This window comes from Danaus plexippus, chromosome 5 (assembly GCF_018135715.1).
Source record: "Danaus plexippus chromosome 5, MEX_DaPlex, whole genome shotgun sequence".
Classification (NCBI taxonomy): Eukaryota; Metazoa; Arthropoda; class Insecta; order Lepidoptera; family Nymphalidae; genus Danaus; species Danaus plexippus.
In genome coordinates this window covers 3,455,368-3,469,605 of record NC_083539.1, presented here as the reverse complement: position 1 = coordinate 3,469,605, position 14,238 = coordinate 3,455,368, and the positions used below count along the sequence as shown (strand labels likewise).

Sequence of the window (14,238 nt, the reverse complement as noted above, 5' to 3'; positions counted from 1 at the left end):
ATAAAATTTTCGAATTTAATTTGTTTCAGAATTTCTTCAGACTTCACCGTCTTAGAAGACTAGGTTTAAGTGATAATGAAATTCACAAACTTCCGCCTGATATACAAAATTTTGAAAATTTAGTCGAGCTAGATGTTTCAAGAAATGGTGAGTTCATTTTCTATTGTTTGGTTATTACTTGTTTTTTGCTATATATAAAATTCTCCAAACATACTGATGCTGATACATGCATATTGTTTGTGGAGGATAAATTAATTATTGATATATATATATGACTCTTATAAACTGTTTCCTGTCCGAATTATTTAAACACATCCTTTAATGTGTCAATACTAAGTATATGAAATGTTAAGTTTCAAAAATGGAATCATATCAAGCAATATATATAAGTGAATTACCTACCTCGGCTTTAAGGTTTCGATTAACCTATGAGCACATCCTAAGTACACCTCGTTTATCCTATAGTACTCCTTATTCCATAATCAGGATGTCATCATTGCTTCATTAGAATTTAACGGAATAAAAATACTTGTCACATATAATAAGTGATAAAGAAATTGGTATTTGCTATGTCACAATGGGATCTTTGGAATCATGCTTAATCGAAAACTCTTTTACATCATAAGTAGCTCAATGAATTTTTTGTATGACTTATAATATAAATATATTTATATTAATACAAACAACAACAAAACAGGAATAGAATGAAGTAGTATACATTAACTACAATACAGTTTATTATATTGGAATATATATATATTTGGGTTTTATTATGTCATTGAAGTTTTCTAAAATGACAATACTATTTATTCAATTCCTTGAAGTGTTGTGCAAAAACTTTCCTTATAAATTTCTTATACTTGCCAGTCATAAAACACAACCCTAAGTACTATAAACTTAACGTGTATAATCAAATATAAACGTCACGGTTATACTAAAACTATCGGTCGAACCCATTTGATCAAGTTTGGATAATTTGTATGCGTATAGCGTGCCGCTTCGTCACATCGCATATCAAAACGTATTGGGCAGGTGTTAAATGTATATCGGGAAAATTATTCGCAACATGCTGTATATACTGTTTTGTCAAGCGTTATCCAATTTAGTACTGGAATAATACGTTTGTTAAGTTTATATTGTCAGACTAAAGAAATAGTTCATTCTATTTAATACTTAAAATAAAATGATTACATTAATTTTGATATTATATATGATAAACTGCAGACTACTAGTTCGTTAGTGTTAAAAGTGATAACCGTACTTATAATAGTAAATATTTTAAATACCCATGAGTAACAATTAAGGCTCATAATAATCCTTCTTTGCTCTTTAAATATAATAAGAAAGGAACGACTCGGCATTCAAGTTCATAGAAAAAAGTCGTCTTATGAAACCACTTTTAAATTGTTAAGTGTTACACATACGGCCTTTATAATTTATATAGCTTTGTGTTAATAATTACGTAAATACCTTCAAGAATTTATTAGATTTAATGAATTAAGATTTTCCTATGTATTTTTTCTCTAATTTTGATTTGATATTGTCACTTCTTCTTATTAGGATATTAATTCAACACATAAATAAAACATAATAAAACAAAAATATGGTATGTTCTATATTGGTATTCGAAACTGAATTTCAATATGAAAATAATTTTTAATAGTGAATTAACAATTTATTGACAATATTTAAATGAAACTAATATTTTTCGGATATACTACGCGTGCTTTATTTATTTTTTGTTCAAACTATATACTCCCGACGTTTCGGTTACTGAAAAGTAAGTAGTTTTAACAGAAAAAAAAAAAATAAGGCACGCGTAGTATATCCGAAAAATATTAGTTTCATTTAAATGAATAAAACTCGCGAAAGTCTTAGATCTCATTATTGACATTATATTTTTGTTATATGTATAATACATGTAACAAAAATATAATTTTTATTTTCTCTAAATATGTTCACGTTGATTTTATTTGTAATGTATGATGGTGATGTATTCGGGGCCGGTGATGAATTCAAATGTAACGTCATAATACAATCGAGTCGATTGTACACAACCCTGGACTCTAATAGAGCTGCACAATTAGCAAGCCATTGAAAATTCACTTTGATTCGGGCCTTGAAGTGTAGAATTTAGACGATTCGGTAACACACTCGTGTGTATATAGCGTTCAAGAAGTATAATCAGTGAATTTAATTTAACGGTTTATTAAAAATTACTGGTTTTTTTAGGATTTTAAACTGTACATTGTTCATATTATATCTTGTCATTATTAAAATTTAAATGTAACTTAGTTTACTGAAAAAAAAAGAATATTTATTTGTGATTGATATCACTTAATTTTTTTTTTTTTATAAATCGACATTATTTTCATACTTTTTTAAGGTACAGATACATAATATTATAAAGAATATACACTATACCGTCTTATTATTTTTAGTAGCGAAATAAATGTATTATATGTTTAATATTCAATTTATAATTTGTGACCAAAAGCTAACATGTCATCGCTCTGTTCGTGACATACTTATAAATTACCCGTCTTATAAATAAAGAAGTGAGCATCATATTTAAATTGACTTTCTCTGAAATCGGTCTCTGTGATCTTACGTCATAAATTTTGTCAATAAAAGTTCCATCGGAAACAGAAGTTGTGATATTTTGTTCTTGAGGTTGCCATTGTCTGAGTGTAGCATATAATTATTTCTCTTTGTAAATTGCTTTGTTCTACATATCTCTATCCTCTTATGGGCAATTACACTAAAAACCACTGGACGTTTCGCAATAAATCTTAAATAACCTAACATCAGTTTTAACGCGGTATCTCGAGACAGCTGTACAATTTTAAAACGTGATATCTTTACGATTTAAAACAAGTACGAATAAATATTTTATGGAAAAATTTATCGTCAAAGACAAACCCAACCCTCGGGTCACTTCAATAACATTTGTTGTTTGGATCTCGTTGAGTTCGTGGACCTTTTATGAGAAACTTTGAATCAACAAAATAATTGTATTCCAATATTTTTCTGAAAATTTTTATACTATTATAACGTGTCACACCCAGAGCACTGATTATAATTGATTCAGATTTTTTTTTGTTTCAAGGAAGACATACAAATTAGATAACCACCACTATTCTTCTCTGTTCTATTTTAATATATTTATCAAATGGTATATTAGTAAAGCAATATGCGTCGTCCTAGTTTGTATCGTCACAACTTACGAAGCGTTTTTCCGTTTTTCATTCATTAATCCAAGTTAATACTATATATGCGTATCTTTATGAATGAAAAACTGTTAATGTGTATGTAGCGTGAAGATGATACTTACTGTATTTTATGATATACTGCAATATAAATCGTAACACGGCGTTGAGCTTGAGGTGTGAGTGTGTTTGAATTAAGCTCCATCGGAAGCACCCAAGTTCACGGTTCGTGGTTTAATTGCAATCCCAGCGACCCGTGTAGATGGACTAGATTTCCTGCGGACTAAATGTGTTCGGTGTTATTCACAGTTAACTGCCTCCAAACCAATTCAATACAATACGTTGGCTCCAGTTCATAATCTAGTTGAGACGGGATTTTAATGTTATTAATGGAATCTATCGTAAGAAAACGATTTATTCATATATACAAAATTATTAAAAAAAAAAAGTATTTAAACTTTGAACATTAAATATTTGTAGTTATTGTATTTATTCCCGTATACTTAAACTAGGCTTAATTTACATATATTTCCTATATTCCGCTGCAGTGCTTGGAATGTGTAAAGCGGGTTAAAGTTGTTATCCGTAAGATATCAATTTCCTGATTTGTTACGAAATAGATAAGAGAAAATCCAAGCAGTAAGTTTTTAAGAATTTTCTCAGTAAACGGCAAAGTTATATAACATTAGATTTAATCTCTTATTGGTTGGTTAAAATTAATGTAATAAACGATCAATAGGGATTCGTCGGAATTAATTATAACCTCGTATATCATACTGCCAAATATTCGAACGAATAAATACAAATAAAAATATAGGTATATTCGTTTGCAAGCCATTTCTGTTTATGAGTATATTTAAATAACATCGATACATAATATAATAATTTTAATGGTATCAATACAGTGTGAATGAATCGTATAGTAATTTCTAATAAAAGAAGTATAAAAACTTTGTCATAACTGGTTTATTCGTTTATACTTTAGATGGTATAACTTATTCGGCTATTGAACCTCTCTTTATTGTCGATCGTCACCGCTCCCACGCCGCATCGCAATCTCGGATCGTATCTCCCATAACCTTCTATGCTTCAGCAAACCACCTAGATTTCTCTTTTATTTACTTAATTTAATACATAATTTACAATTTCCAGACAGTTGTTTACGCTTATCAGATATAATTTATTTGTATCAAAATTTAAAAGTTTCGCTATTGGTATTGTATTGGAAAAATTTTTGACTATAATATTTGTTAAATCAATCAAATTATTTCAAACAACAAACGTCGGTTAAATGAGCGTGATGTATTCACGTACGTTTAATGTTATGACAAACGATACAAAATAATTGGTACAGTTTAGAAATTAATTACACCGTTATATGATCGCAAATATTATGTCCATATTGTATATTAGGATTATTGTATTTCTTATTTTTGGACTATATTATTCATCGTGAAGTTATCGTGAAGTGAAGTGTAAAATAATAGTTAATATTTTAAGAACAAAAATAACGTTTTTTCTTATTTTATTTTAACAGTCCAATATGCTTTGTTAGTGATGCTCAGTGGACGACAAAAGTGTCTAGATTCAGTTGTATAGGTATCGAAATAAGTTTTTAATTTAACACTGTTTTGTAGATGAATGTATGTGTGTTTTGTTTGCTATGTTTTAATATACTGATCGTTGGTTCGGGCCGTCACGTAACACCATGGAATCACCAGACAGTGAGATCACACTTAAACCGGTTCCAATTCCGTGTTAATCCCGTATTTCGTAATATAGTTTGCTCCATATATGAAAATATTCTTCAAACTATTCCCTAAGTACACCATATTATATATATTTTTTGTCCCGTTGTAATCTTTTATTAATGTATGTATTATATACCTTTTTTGCTATTTATTTTTAATAAATTGTATTTTGCTTCCTATCTCGTTAATGTATTATAATTTTTCTACATAAAATCCTACATAGGGCTAGAAATCAGTCTATGTTAGAATCTACATTAGCGAGACGAAAGCATTAAATTTTAATGAGTTATATAGGTGAGCAAGTCACATATTAGAGTGATTCATAAAATTTTCAACTGAGAAGCAATAAAACAGAGTTATCTCGCTGAAAACGAGTTCAAATTCGCAGGTGTTACTGAAACGTGTGCGTGTTCGTGTTGCGAGCTCGTTACAAACGTATCGGAATAGCACATTAACGTTATTAAACCACACAAACAAACATACAAGCACTAATAGTTATACAATCCTCATCAAGATCAATGAAAATTAAATTATAGAAAAAAATACTTTAAACAAATTATCAGTGCATTTGATTCGTTGTATGTGTCCATATGTGTATAGTACAACACATGTATTGTGTTTTCGTTTGTAACGGTAATAAAGTTATAATGTAGGGGATATAAGGTATATTTAGTGTGTTACTAAATAGAAACTACATACTATTCGATATTGTTCAATTATAAATCTATTTTAGTAGGTACATAATTATATATCTACGTTGTTTCAGTACTCGATCAGACTACGTATACTGTATGTGTTGGTTTATATGAACAAGCTATGTGGTAGTGGAGCGTTTTGTGGCTAATGATATAGCGATGTAACTGTGTACGTTTATAGAGACTGGGAATGAATTTTCATCCGCAGGCTATACATTGTGTCCGGGGCTTCTATTATTGAGGGCGGTGGATCGGCACAGTCCACTTGCTCATAGCTTTTGTATTACAAACAATTCAATAACACTGTAATGGGATTCAACTCTGTCTAGAGCAAGCCACGCGAGACTGCCTAACTCGCTATATTGTTTTTTTTCTTTCTTTTCTCATTGCATTCGAGGTATAAAAAACGTTGGATTTTGTTATCTACCTTATTTCTATAGATGAAAATATTTACTTTTAATTATTTTGGGCTTTTTAATTAAATATAAAAGTTATTTTAATTATGTGAAGATGCGATGTAAAAGGTTGTTCTCTGTTTTTATTCTATAGTAATGTGATGTTCCGTAATTTTATAAACTTAAAACTAATGTAAGTTAAAAGTAGCCGAGAAAACTTGCGGGAATCAACCAGTGTATTTATATTTGTAATAACAACTTGTGACTCTAATAAGTACGATGTTAGGTAATTTCCTTAAACACCTCGCATTTGATGTTTTGAGCTCCGCAACGGATGTTATGCCTCCTCTTAAATGTACATGGAAATGATTGTCCGTATGCTTCACAAACAATATTCTATATATCTTAATTGCTATAATACTTAATACCTCACAATATACCTATTGGTTGCTATTTTCATATACACATTACAAAGCTAATGTTAATAAATAAGGAGTTTCAAATAAAATATCTCGGCATCTATAGGCGTTGAATATATAAGAGAATTTACAAATAACCTACATATATTATTTAATCGTAAGGTGCTTCGATTAGTCTCAGATGCGTGTTATCGTTTTAAAGGTTTCACACTATTTATATAGAAATTTATCTTCTTACCAGTTACATAACTTGTTAAGAAAATATATTCAATTTTTTACTATAAAAATTATATCCAATACAACACGAGACGTATATAAACAAACTTGTGACGTGCACCAAAACGGTTTCTTTTCAACCGGGATCTAAGCGGGGATCTTCAATCTTCTTCCAAAGACATTTCAAATAAAGCTTGACATGATACAGGCTTCATATTTCTTTGAAAAGCCATTCACCCCTAACATAAACAAAGAAATGCACTTAAAGACATATTCTCAGTAGCTGGGCGCAGCACACGGAAATAGCCTCACTTACATCCAACGTATAACGTAAGCGAACCGTTTTACCGGCAACGTTAAAAAAAAAACTGAAATAATAAACCATTCTCTAGCATAAACATCGGTCAGGTGATGGAAACCTTGATCTCGGAGATTTTTAAACTGTCTGGCTTTTGTGAGTGACGTCATCATCCGACGAGTCTTCAATACGACCCAGATACTTTCTATTGGGCGTCCACTGACGATGAAATGCTTATTGTTAACGCGTCCATAAATGTACTTCCAAGTCCGACAAATGATATTAATGATGGCAAACTCGTTGGAATGTCAGCCGCGAGACCGGATATCAATGCGCACTACCGTTAGTGTTGTGGAATTATGGAACCGGTTTTTGTAATATTAAAAGTGTTGTTTATGGTGCATCTAGTTATAAATAGTATTTCCGATTTATATAATTTACATTTATGTAACCATAAGGTCACTTAATACCAGCCTATGCTCACCTTGAATCGTCCTTTTAGGATACTGTTTCTGATAATTCAATAACGTTAACATTGTGAGATACTTTGTTGTCTGTCACCGTCAGGAATCAATGGAGGTCGATCAATATAAAATAATTTTGAGTATTTAATTGAAATTCACCCAGTTTGTAGAGCGGAATATAAAATCATATATAAGTCAAAACAATTTAGTAAAACGAATCAAGTAAGAAGTAATTTAAAAAGTTAAGTTTGTTCTTCAGTACAGATTGTTTTCGCCCGAGCCAAGTTCGTTATTTTAATAAGTTATCTCATATATTATTAACAGAATTACCGCAGTCGAACTCCTGGCGTATAATCTGTTCTTCTTTAAGAATCCTTCTGAGAATGAGATTTAAATTAGTCTGGTTTTATTATAATTAAAATAGAAAATAATATTAGTATATTTGGCAGTTTTAAAAAGAGCATTCGGCGTCGTTCGAAGCTCGTAACTATGTTTTCATGTAATTAATAAATGCATACTTTAGTTGTTATACAAACTATGGCAAAACTAGGTCTCTGGTATGCGACGTACGAGGCCGGTGTAAAGTTTACTTCAACTGTATACAATACGTTTTACCCGTTATACGATATATTTGATATTATACTTATACCTTAGTAATTCCATACTTAGACTTGTATGCTTTTTCATTATTATTCACTGCATAAAATTGATCATCAATGTTTATATTAATTATTATTAATATTCGCGTATATTTTTAGAACTTAAATTTATATTTTTCGAAAGGTAAAAATATAAAAAGAAATGAGAAGAATGAAATATTTTTTAATTAAAACTAGCGTCTCGTCTCGCGAAGCCTTTGAAGATTTTATCTATAATAAAAGTTTTATTTACAACTGTTGATTAATGTATTTTTAATGTACTAACAAACTGCTAATACATAACAATAAAAATATAATACGTTTATGAATAATTCAATTAAACTCATACTTTAACACTGATAATATAATGATGAAAATACATTTCATTTTCAATTTGTTGCATCACATCGATATAAAAGTTAGTATTAGTTAAAGATATGGAAATAAACGAGTTTCGAAACTGTTATTTTTTAGCGGAAGTGTAGTAAATGGTGAGATCTAAGATTTTCGCGAGTTTTATTCATTTAAATGAAACCAATATATTTCGGATATACTACGCGGATTTTATTATTTTAAAACTACATAATCCCGAAGTTTCGGTTACTTTTCAGCAACCGTGATCACGGGCAGACGAGATGTGAGTGCCTCATCAGTGAGTGTCACATCTCGTCTGCCCGTGATCACGGTTGTACCGCGAAATATAGTAAATGGTTTTGATTTTATTGTATTTTAAATACCTATCATTTAATATACGTGTATGTATGTGTTGCTATTCTAATAGTCACCGATACATTGTTTACGTGTTCCCGAAAATGTTTCATTACAGTGCGGTGTTCGTTACACCGCCTACCAACGTTTTTGATGTTTATTTTAATCATTTCACGTGTTTTCAATTGAAGCCAATCGTATCGAACAAATTACATGTCATAATATTAATATTGGTATTTATCTACACATGAACATTAATATTATGAAGCGGAAAAAACAAATATTAAGGTGAGTGTGTGTTTGTAATGAATATACTCGAAAACTACTGTGGTGATTTCAAAACATCTTTAACCATTGGAAGGCACATTCTTTCTTAGTTACATTTGCTATATTAAAAATATGTATGAATAGTCTCTCTCAATAAAGATTAAATATGTTACTTGAATAAAAAAAAAGCAAGTAAATAATCAGTTTGTCAATATAAACGGATAATGTGGTAACGCGTTTGAAAAATAAAACGGCAACAAAAATATAAATAAGCGGTAAAATAAAAATAAAATATCTTATACCCACCCGTGTAAAGCCGGGACCGGTCTCTAGTTCTCTATTTCATCTCAATCTTAGCACACTTTCAGCTTTAGTTAAACAATATCATTTTAATACTCTTAATTAACAAACCATCGACGATTTGAATATGTGATGAATTATGTACGTTGAAAGTGTTCTTGTTTATATTTACGATGGATTCTCAAATTAAGAACGAGGAGCGTTGGAATGTTCAGAGTTCCTAGCCATGGGAATTATGAAAATGTATTGTCTGTTAAATATTGTGGTGTATACGACCTTGTGCTAAAAATCTGAACGTTTACATTAACGCTATGTAACAACAGAACAATTGTTTATTACTTTTATAATCGCCGCCGTCCGTGTGTCTACATCTCAATTCATATGATGTAACCAATACAATATCCTTGTTTCGTCTACGAAAATATTTAGAAGAATAAAACTATTTTTCTTTGATAGCACAAATTTTACATTGTTTGTAAGTTTTGCAAAATACTTAATAACAGGAAAACGGTTTTAACGTTCGATTTATATTAATTAAAATTTATAATTAGATAGCAATTTATTGCGTCTATCGAGAAACTCCAGTTACCTTTTAAGTGTATAAGCTATAGCTAGCTAGTTGTATGACGATATGGATGTGTGAATAAAAAAAAAATTCTTAATCCTAAAGTGGATCGTATTTTTCATAACAATATGAAGAATTAGAATATAATGTGTGAATGATCACGGTTATTGCGAAGTACATAAAAACTCTGCTCAAATATAGAATAGTGGAAGACTCTAAGTAAATCCGAAGACAAATAGTTTTATTTATATATTAAAAGCATAGGTATTGATAGAGCATTTTCATTAATATTAATTCTTTATTCTTTATTTAAATTATTAAATGTATTGCACACTAAAAGTCACATTAAAATGTACTCGCTTACGATTACGCATTCTATGTGAATTTTGATCGGTATTACCTCCTCTCTTAATCGTAAGATTTGTACATAATATGTAAATGACATTATTTTACTTCCATATTCAAAATCAATTTATACATGATGTAATAGATAGTGGATTTTATACATGACAAGGTATCAGCCCCAGCTTTGCACGGGCTCTTTACAAAAAATATAAAATAGCCTATTTAATTTTGGGAATAACTAAACTTATATTATGATAACTTTCAAATGGTACCCCCGATTTAAATTATCTAAAGAGTAATTAACAGATATTAATGTAGGCTTGAAAACGAAGAAATTTATTTTGATAAGACTTGCCAATTTTTAAAAGTTCCAAAATGGATATAGTATATTATCCTTAAGGTATAGATATATGCCACCGCGGACTTTTCTATTGACCTATATAAGATATACAATTTCACCACGTATTATTTTGTTATATCTCAAAGACTTTAGGCAGCGTTTTCGTTAAAAGCTCTCAGACGGCTCATTTTTTCCCGACATCTTCAACAAATATCGTTAATGTACACACAAGTAACTACAAAAACTTAACAAATTATATACTAAAACCTTCCTCGAGAATCACGGTATCGCGTGGTGATAACTGTTTGATAATCGGTGCAGTAGTTTTTCCGTTTATCGCGAACAGACAGACAGACAGATGGGGAAAGGGACTTTGTTTTATAATATGTAATAATGAATCATCTTGTGTATGGGTGGATTATATTTTATTTAATAAATAAAGTGATTTTAAAGTTTTTAAATATATTCAGATATCTCTTTGTTTCTATAAAATATTTAGATTCATAACTCAACTTCGTTTAACGAAAGTAACAAATGTTTTTACTAACTTTCGTCTTTTGCGGTTCGCGAATTCTCTCTTTTATAAAATGTATTAAAAGTTACATAAACTATATTTGAAATATGAATTATTAGAAATAATAATAATAATAATAGAATAAGTCTTATTGTAATCATTTAAAAATATTTCAGACATTCCCGATATACCTGAGGATATTAAGAAACTTCGGGCACTTCAGATCGCTGATTTCAGCAGCAATCCAATACCTCGTCTGCCGGCCGGCTTCAGCCAGCTACGAGCGCTCACCGTCCTCGGTCTCAATGATATGTCACTGACTAGTTTACCCAGCGATTTCGGCAGGTGAGCTATCCTTATACGGACTGTTGTGAAAGTTTCCTTTCGATATTAAATAACGTGAGTTATTGCAAAGAATAGTTACTCGTCTTATTGTTGATATAATATTTGCTTAACTTATTATATATATATATATATATATATATATATATATATATATATATATATATATATATAATAAGTTGAGCATAATACTACTTCATAGTCTTATTGCTAAATATATCGCAATTAGACGAGTAAATACTCTTTAAGCTATAGTAGTTTAAATAAATATATAAAATCTGCATCTTTATGGTTTTGTTGAAATGTAATTAGAACTTTTTTGTAAATATTAAATCATTTATATGTTAATTGACCGTTAGCAATCCTACAGATAAGAATAATATGACACATCTTGCTAGAAGTACCTCTAATTTATTTAACAAGTAAGAATATATAACGATACTAGAAAAAAGTATGACGTCAATTTATAGATTCTTACTTTTAAAAATAAATTAAGTTCAATAATAAATTCTCATTTCAAACAATTCATTCATCACTAGTATAACTAGAGATCAACCTTTGTCTAAGTCTTTTCTTAAATCATAACTTTAATTAGTCACGATACTTATAACAACCTTCAAGAAGGTTTTCAATTAACTTACGCGTTGTGATCTTAATAGCGTGCTAATTCGGGTGTTAGAAGCAAATCTGTTCCTACCTGAAGCGAAAGTCCAGTGGAAAGTTACTGTCCACCTTGGACCTCACCAGTCTAATGTTATGTAACATCACGTCCAATGACCCACAGATATAAAGCTGCCAAAACAAATTTCACTTACGTCACAGACATCACTGCTATCGGTTAGCTCTTTTTGTTGTCCAAAATAAATTGTTTTATGGCTGTTAAAGCGATGAGCTTTTTGCTTTGATAGTATGAAAAGAATTTTATATTGTATTAGAGGATTAATAAAAAACAATATCATATATATTTTTTTGTAGAGCATTTCAAAAGGTCTCGATGTTCGCGGTTTGTATGACGTCATAGTCTGTGGCAACAAGTTGTTTAATATAAACCCTAAAAGTACACTGATAAAAATAAGCTTCTTTTATATCACAGTCAGTTTATATGCGTAAAATAGTCGTATCTTAGAAGCTAAGTAATTATTCTATGTCCTCCACAGATTATTAAACTATTATATAATAAATCTATAAATGGATTTATGGAAATGTATACAGATTTATATTTCGTTATAACTGATGGAGTTTATATGAAAATTCCATGTAGTTTCAATATCAGAGTAATTAAAGTAACAATTTGATATTTATATTGTGATATAGCCATAACATCGGTGTACACAATCGTAATCACTGGAAGCGGCTAATACGGTATACCGATATTAAATTTCACATAGGAATTTCAAATTAATTAAATATCAGACATATTATGAGTGAGATTATAACACGTTGTTGTAATATTTAAACATAAAAATGTTATGTAAGGTCATACGTGCAATTACTGTTACCGCTCCAATGATAGCGATGCGTTTTATTCACGGCCGTTGTTCGTGAATATATTATCATATATATTAAACACGTTGTTGTACTTATAGGAGATTGTTTTAAATGGAAACTTTGGGTCCGATGTTTTAACTTGAATATAAAAACGATAGACGATATTCGTCCATTTCAAACTCATGTCGAGGGATTTGAGAAATTTTCTTTTTTTTCTAAATACATTTGTGATTTCAACGGACATTGGATTCTGACTGTGGATGGTCTTAATGTATTTTTGTATGAAAATCGTTATTCCTTTTAAGAGTTTAAATCTTTATTTTATGAAGGGTTATTAATATAACAGATTATTCGCTTCCTTGTTAGTTAAAATAGTTTTGACTTTATCAATTCTAAGTGTATAATAACTTGTTTATATTAACAAATATTATTACCATTTGTTTTCTACTCGAATTAATTTTAGAATAAAATTTAAAGTCGGTGATAAGATATGTCAAGTGTATAAAAATATTAAATGCCTAATAATACAAAAAAAAAAAAATTAGTACTATAGGTAAATGCACATAAAATTTATATATGTTCGATCGCATATATTGAGTGTAAAACACACAAGTTCCATCAATGGAAGAAGATAACTGATTTCTCTTATGTACATATCAACATAAAACAAAACTACTAGCATCGGTAAAAATATTCATAGTAATTGTGAAGATTACGCCAAAATATTCAATCGAATGACTATTGTGGGATATTTAAAAATTCAAATTTGGAACTTAAAAAATATTTATATATAGTTATAAATTAGTACGTATTACAAACTTCTATCGTAATGATTTAGAATTCTGTGGTATTATGGAAATTTTAGACTTGTAAAATAAATATCATGAAGTGTTTAATGCTTTAGGAGTTTTTATCCATCTTACGGTAGCAAGTACCTATTGTGTTGGTACTTTCTGTTGGTAACCAACTGCACACTGATGAGAATTATGGTCAAGGTGAACCACGTCAAGCATCTGACCTTTATAGTTGGATATGTTTTATAATTGTTTGACTTCTGATTAACGAAATTACATTACACTTTAATAAGGCGATATCGGGTACACTATTGCTCTCTATATATTCCGATTAATTTCACGTATTAGTTTTTATATGATAACATTCGGGGCGTGCCGGCGATGTTCATTATCACCAGAGACTCCTTCTTATCGTTCCTTTTTCTTTTATTACAGCGATATCCTAGTTATATTAATATGTAGCAACATAAAATACTATGAAACGTTATCA

At 29.7% G+C, this 14,238-nt stretch overlaps 1 protein-coding gene across 11 annotated transcripts in view; it reads left to right on the top strand.

The window, feature by feature from the left end:
• The window catches only part of LOC116768909 (protein lap4), a 55,884-nt gene that overhangs the window by 1,783 nt on the left and 39,863 nt on the right, over positions 1 to 14,238 (top strand). For all 11 annotated transcript variants that reach the window (XM_061528311.1, XM_061528313.1, XM_061528319.1 and 8 more), the window contains exons 2-3: positions 30 to 147; positions 11,301 to 11,469. In XM_061528311.1, coding sequence (XP_061384295.1) covers positions 30 to 147; positions 11,301 to 11,469 — 287 coding nt within the window. The remainder of the gene's footprint in view (positions 1 to 29; positions 148 to 11,300; positions 11,470 to 14,238) is intronic.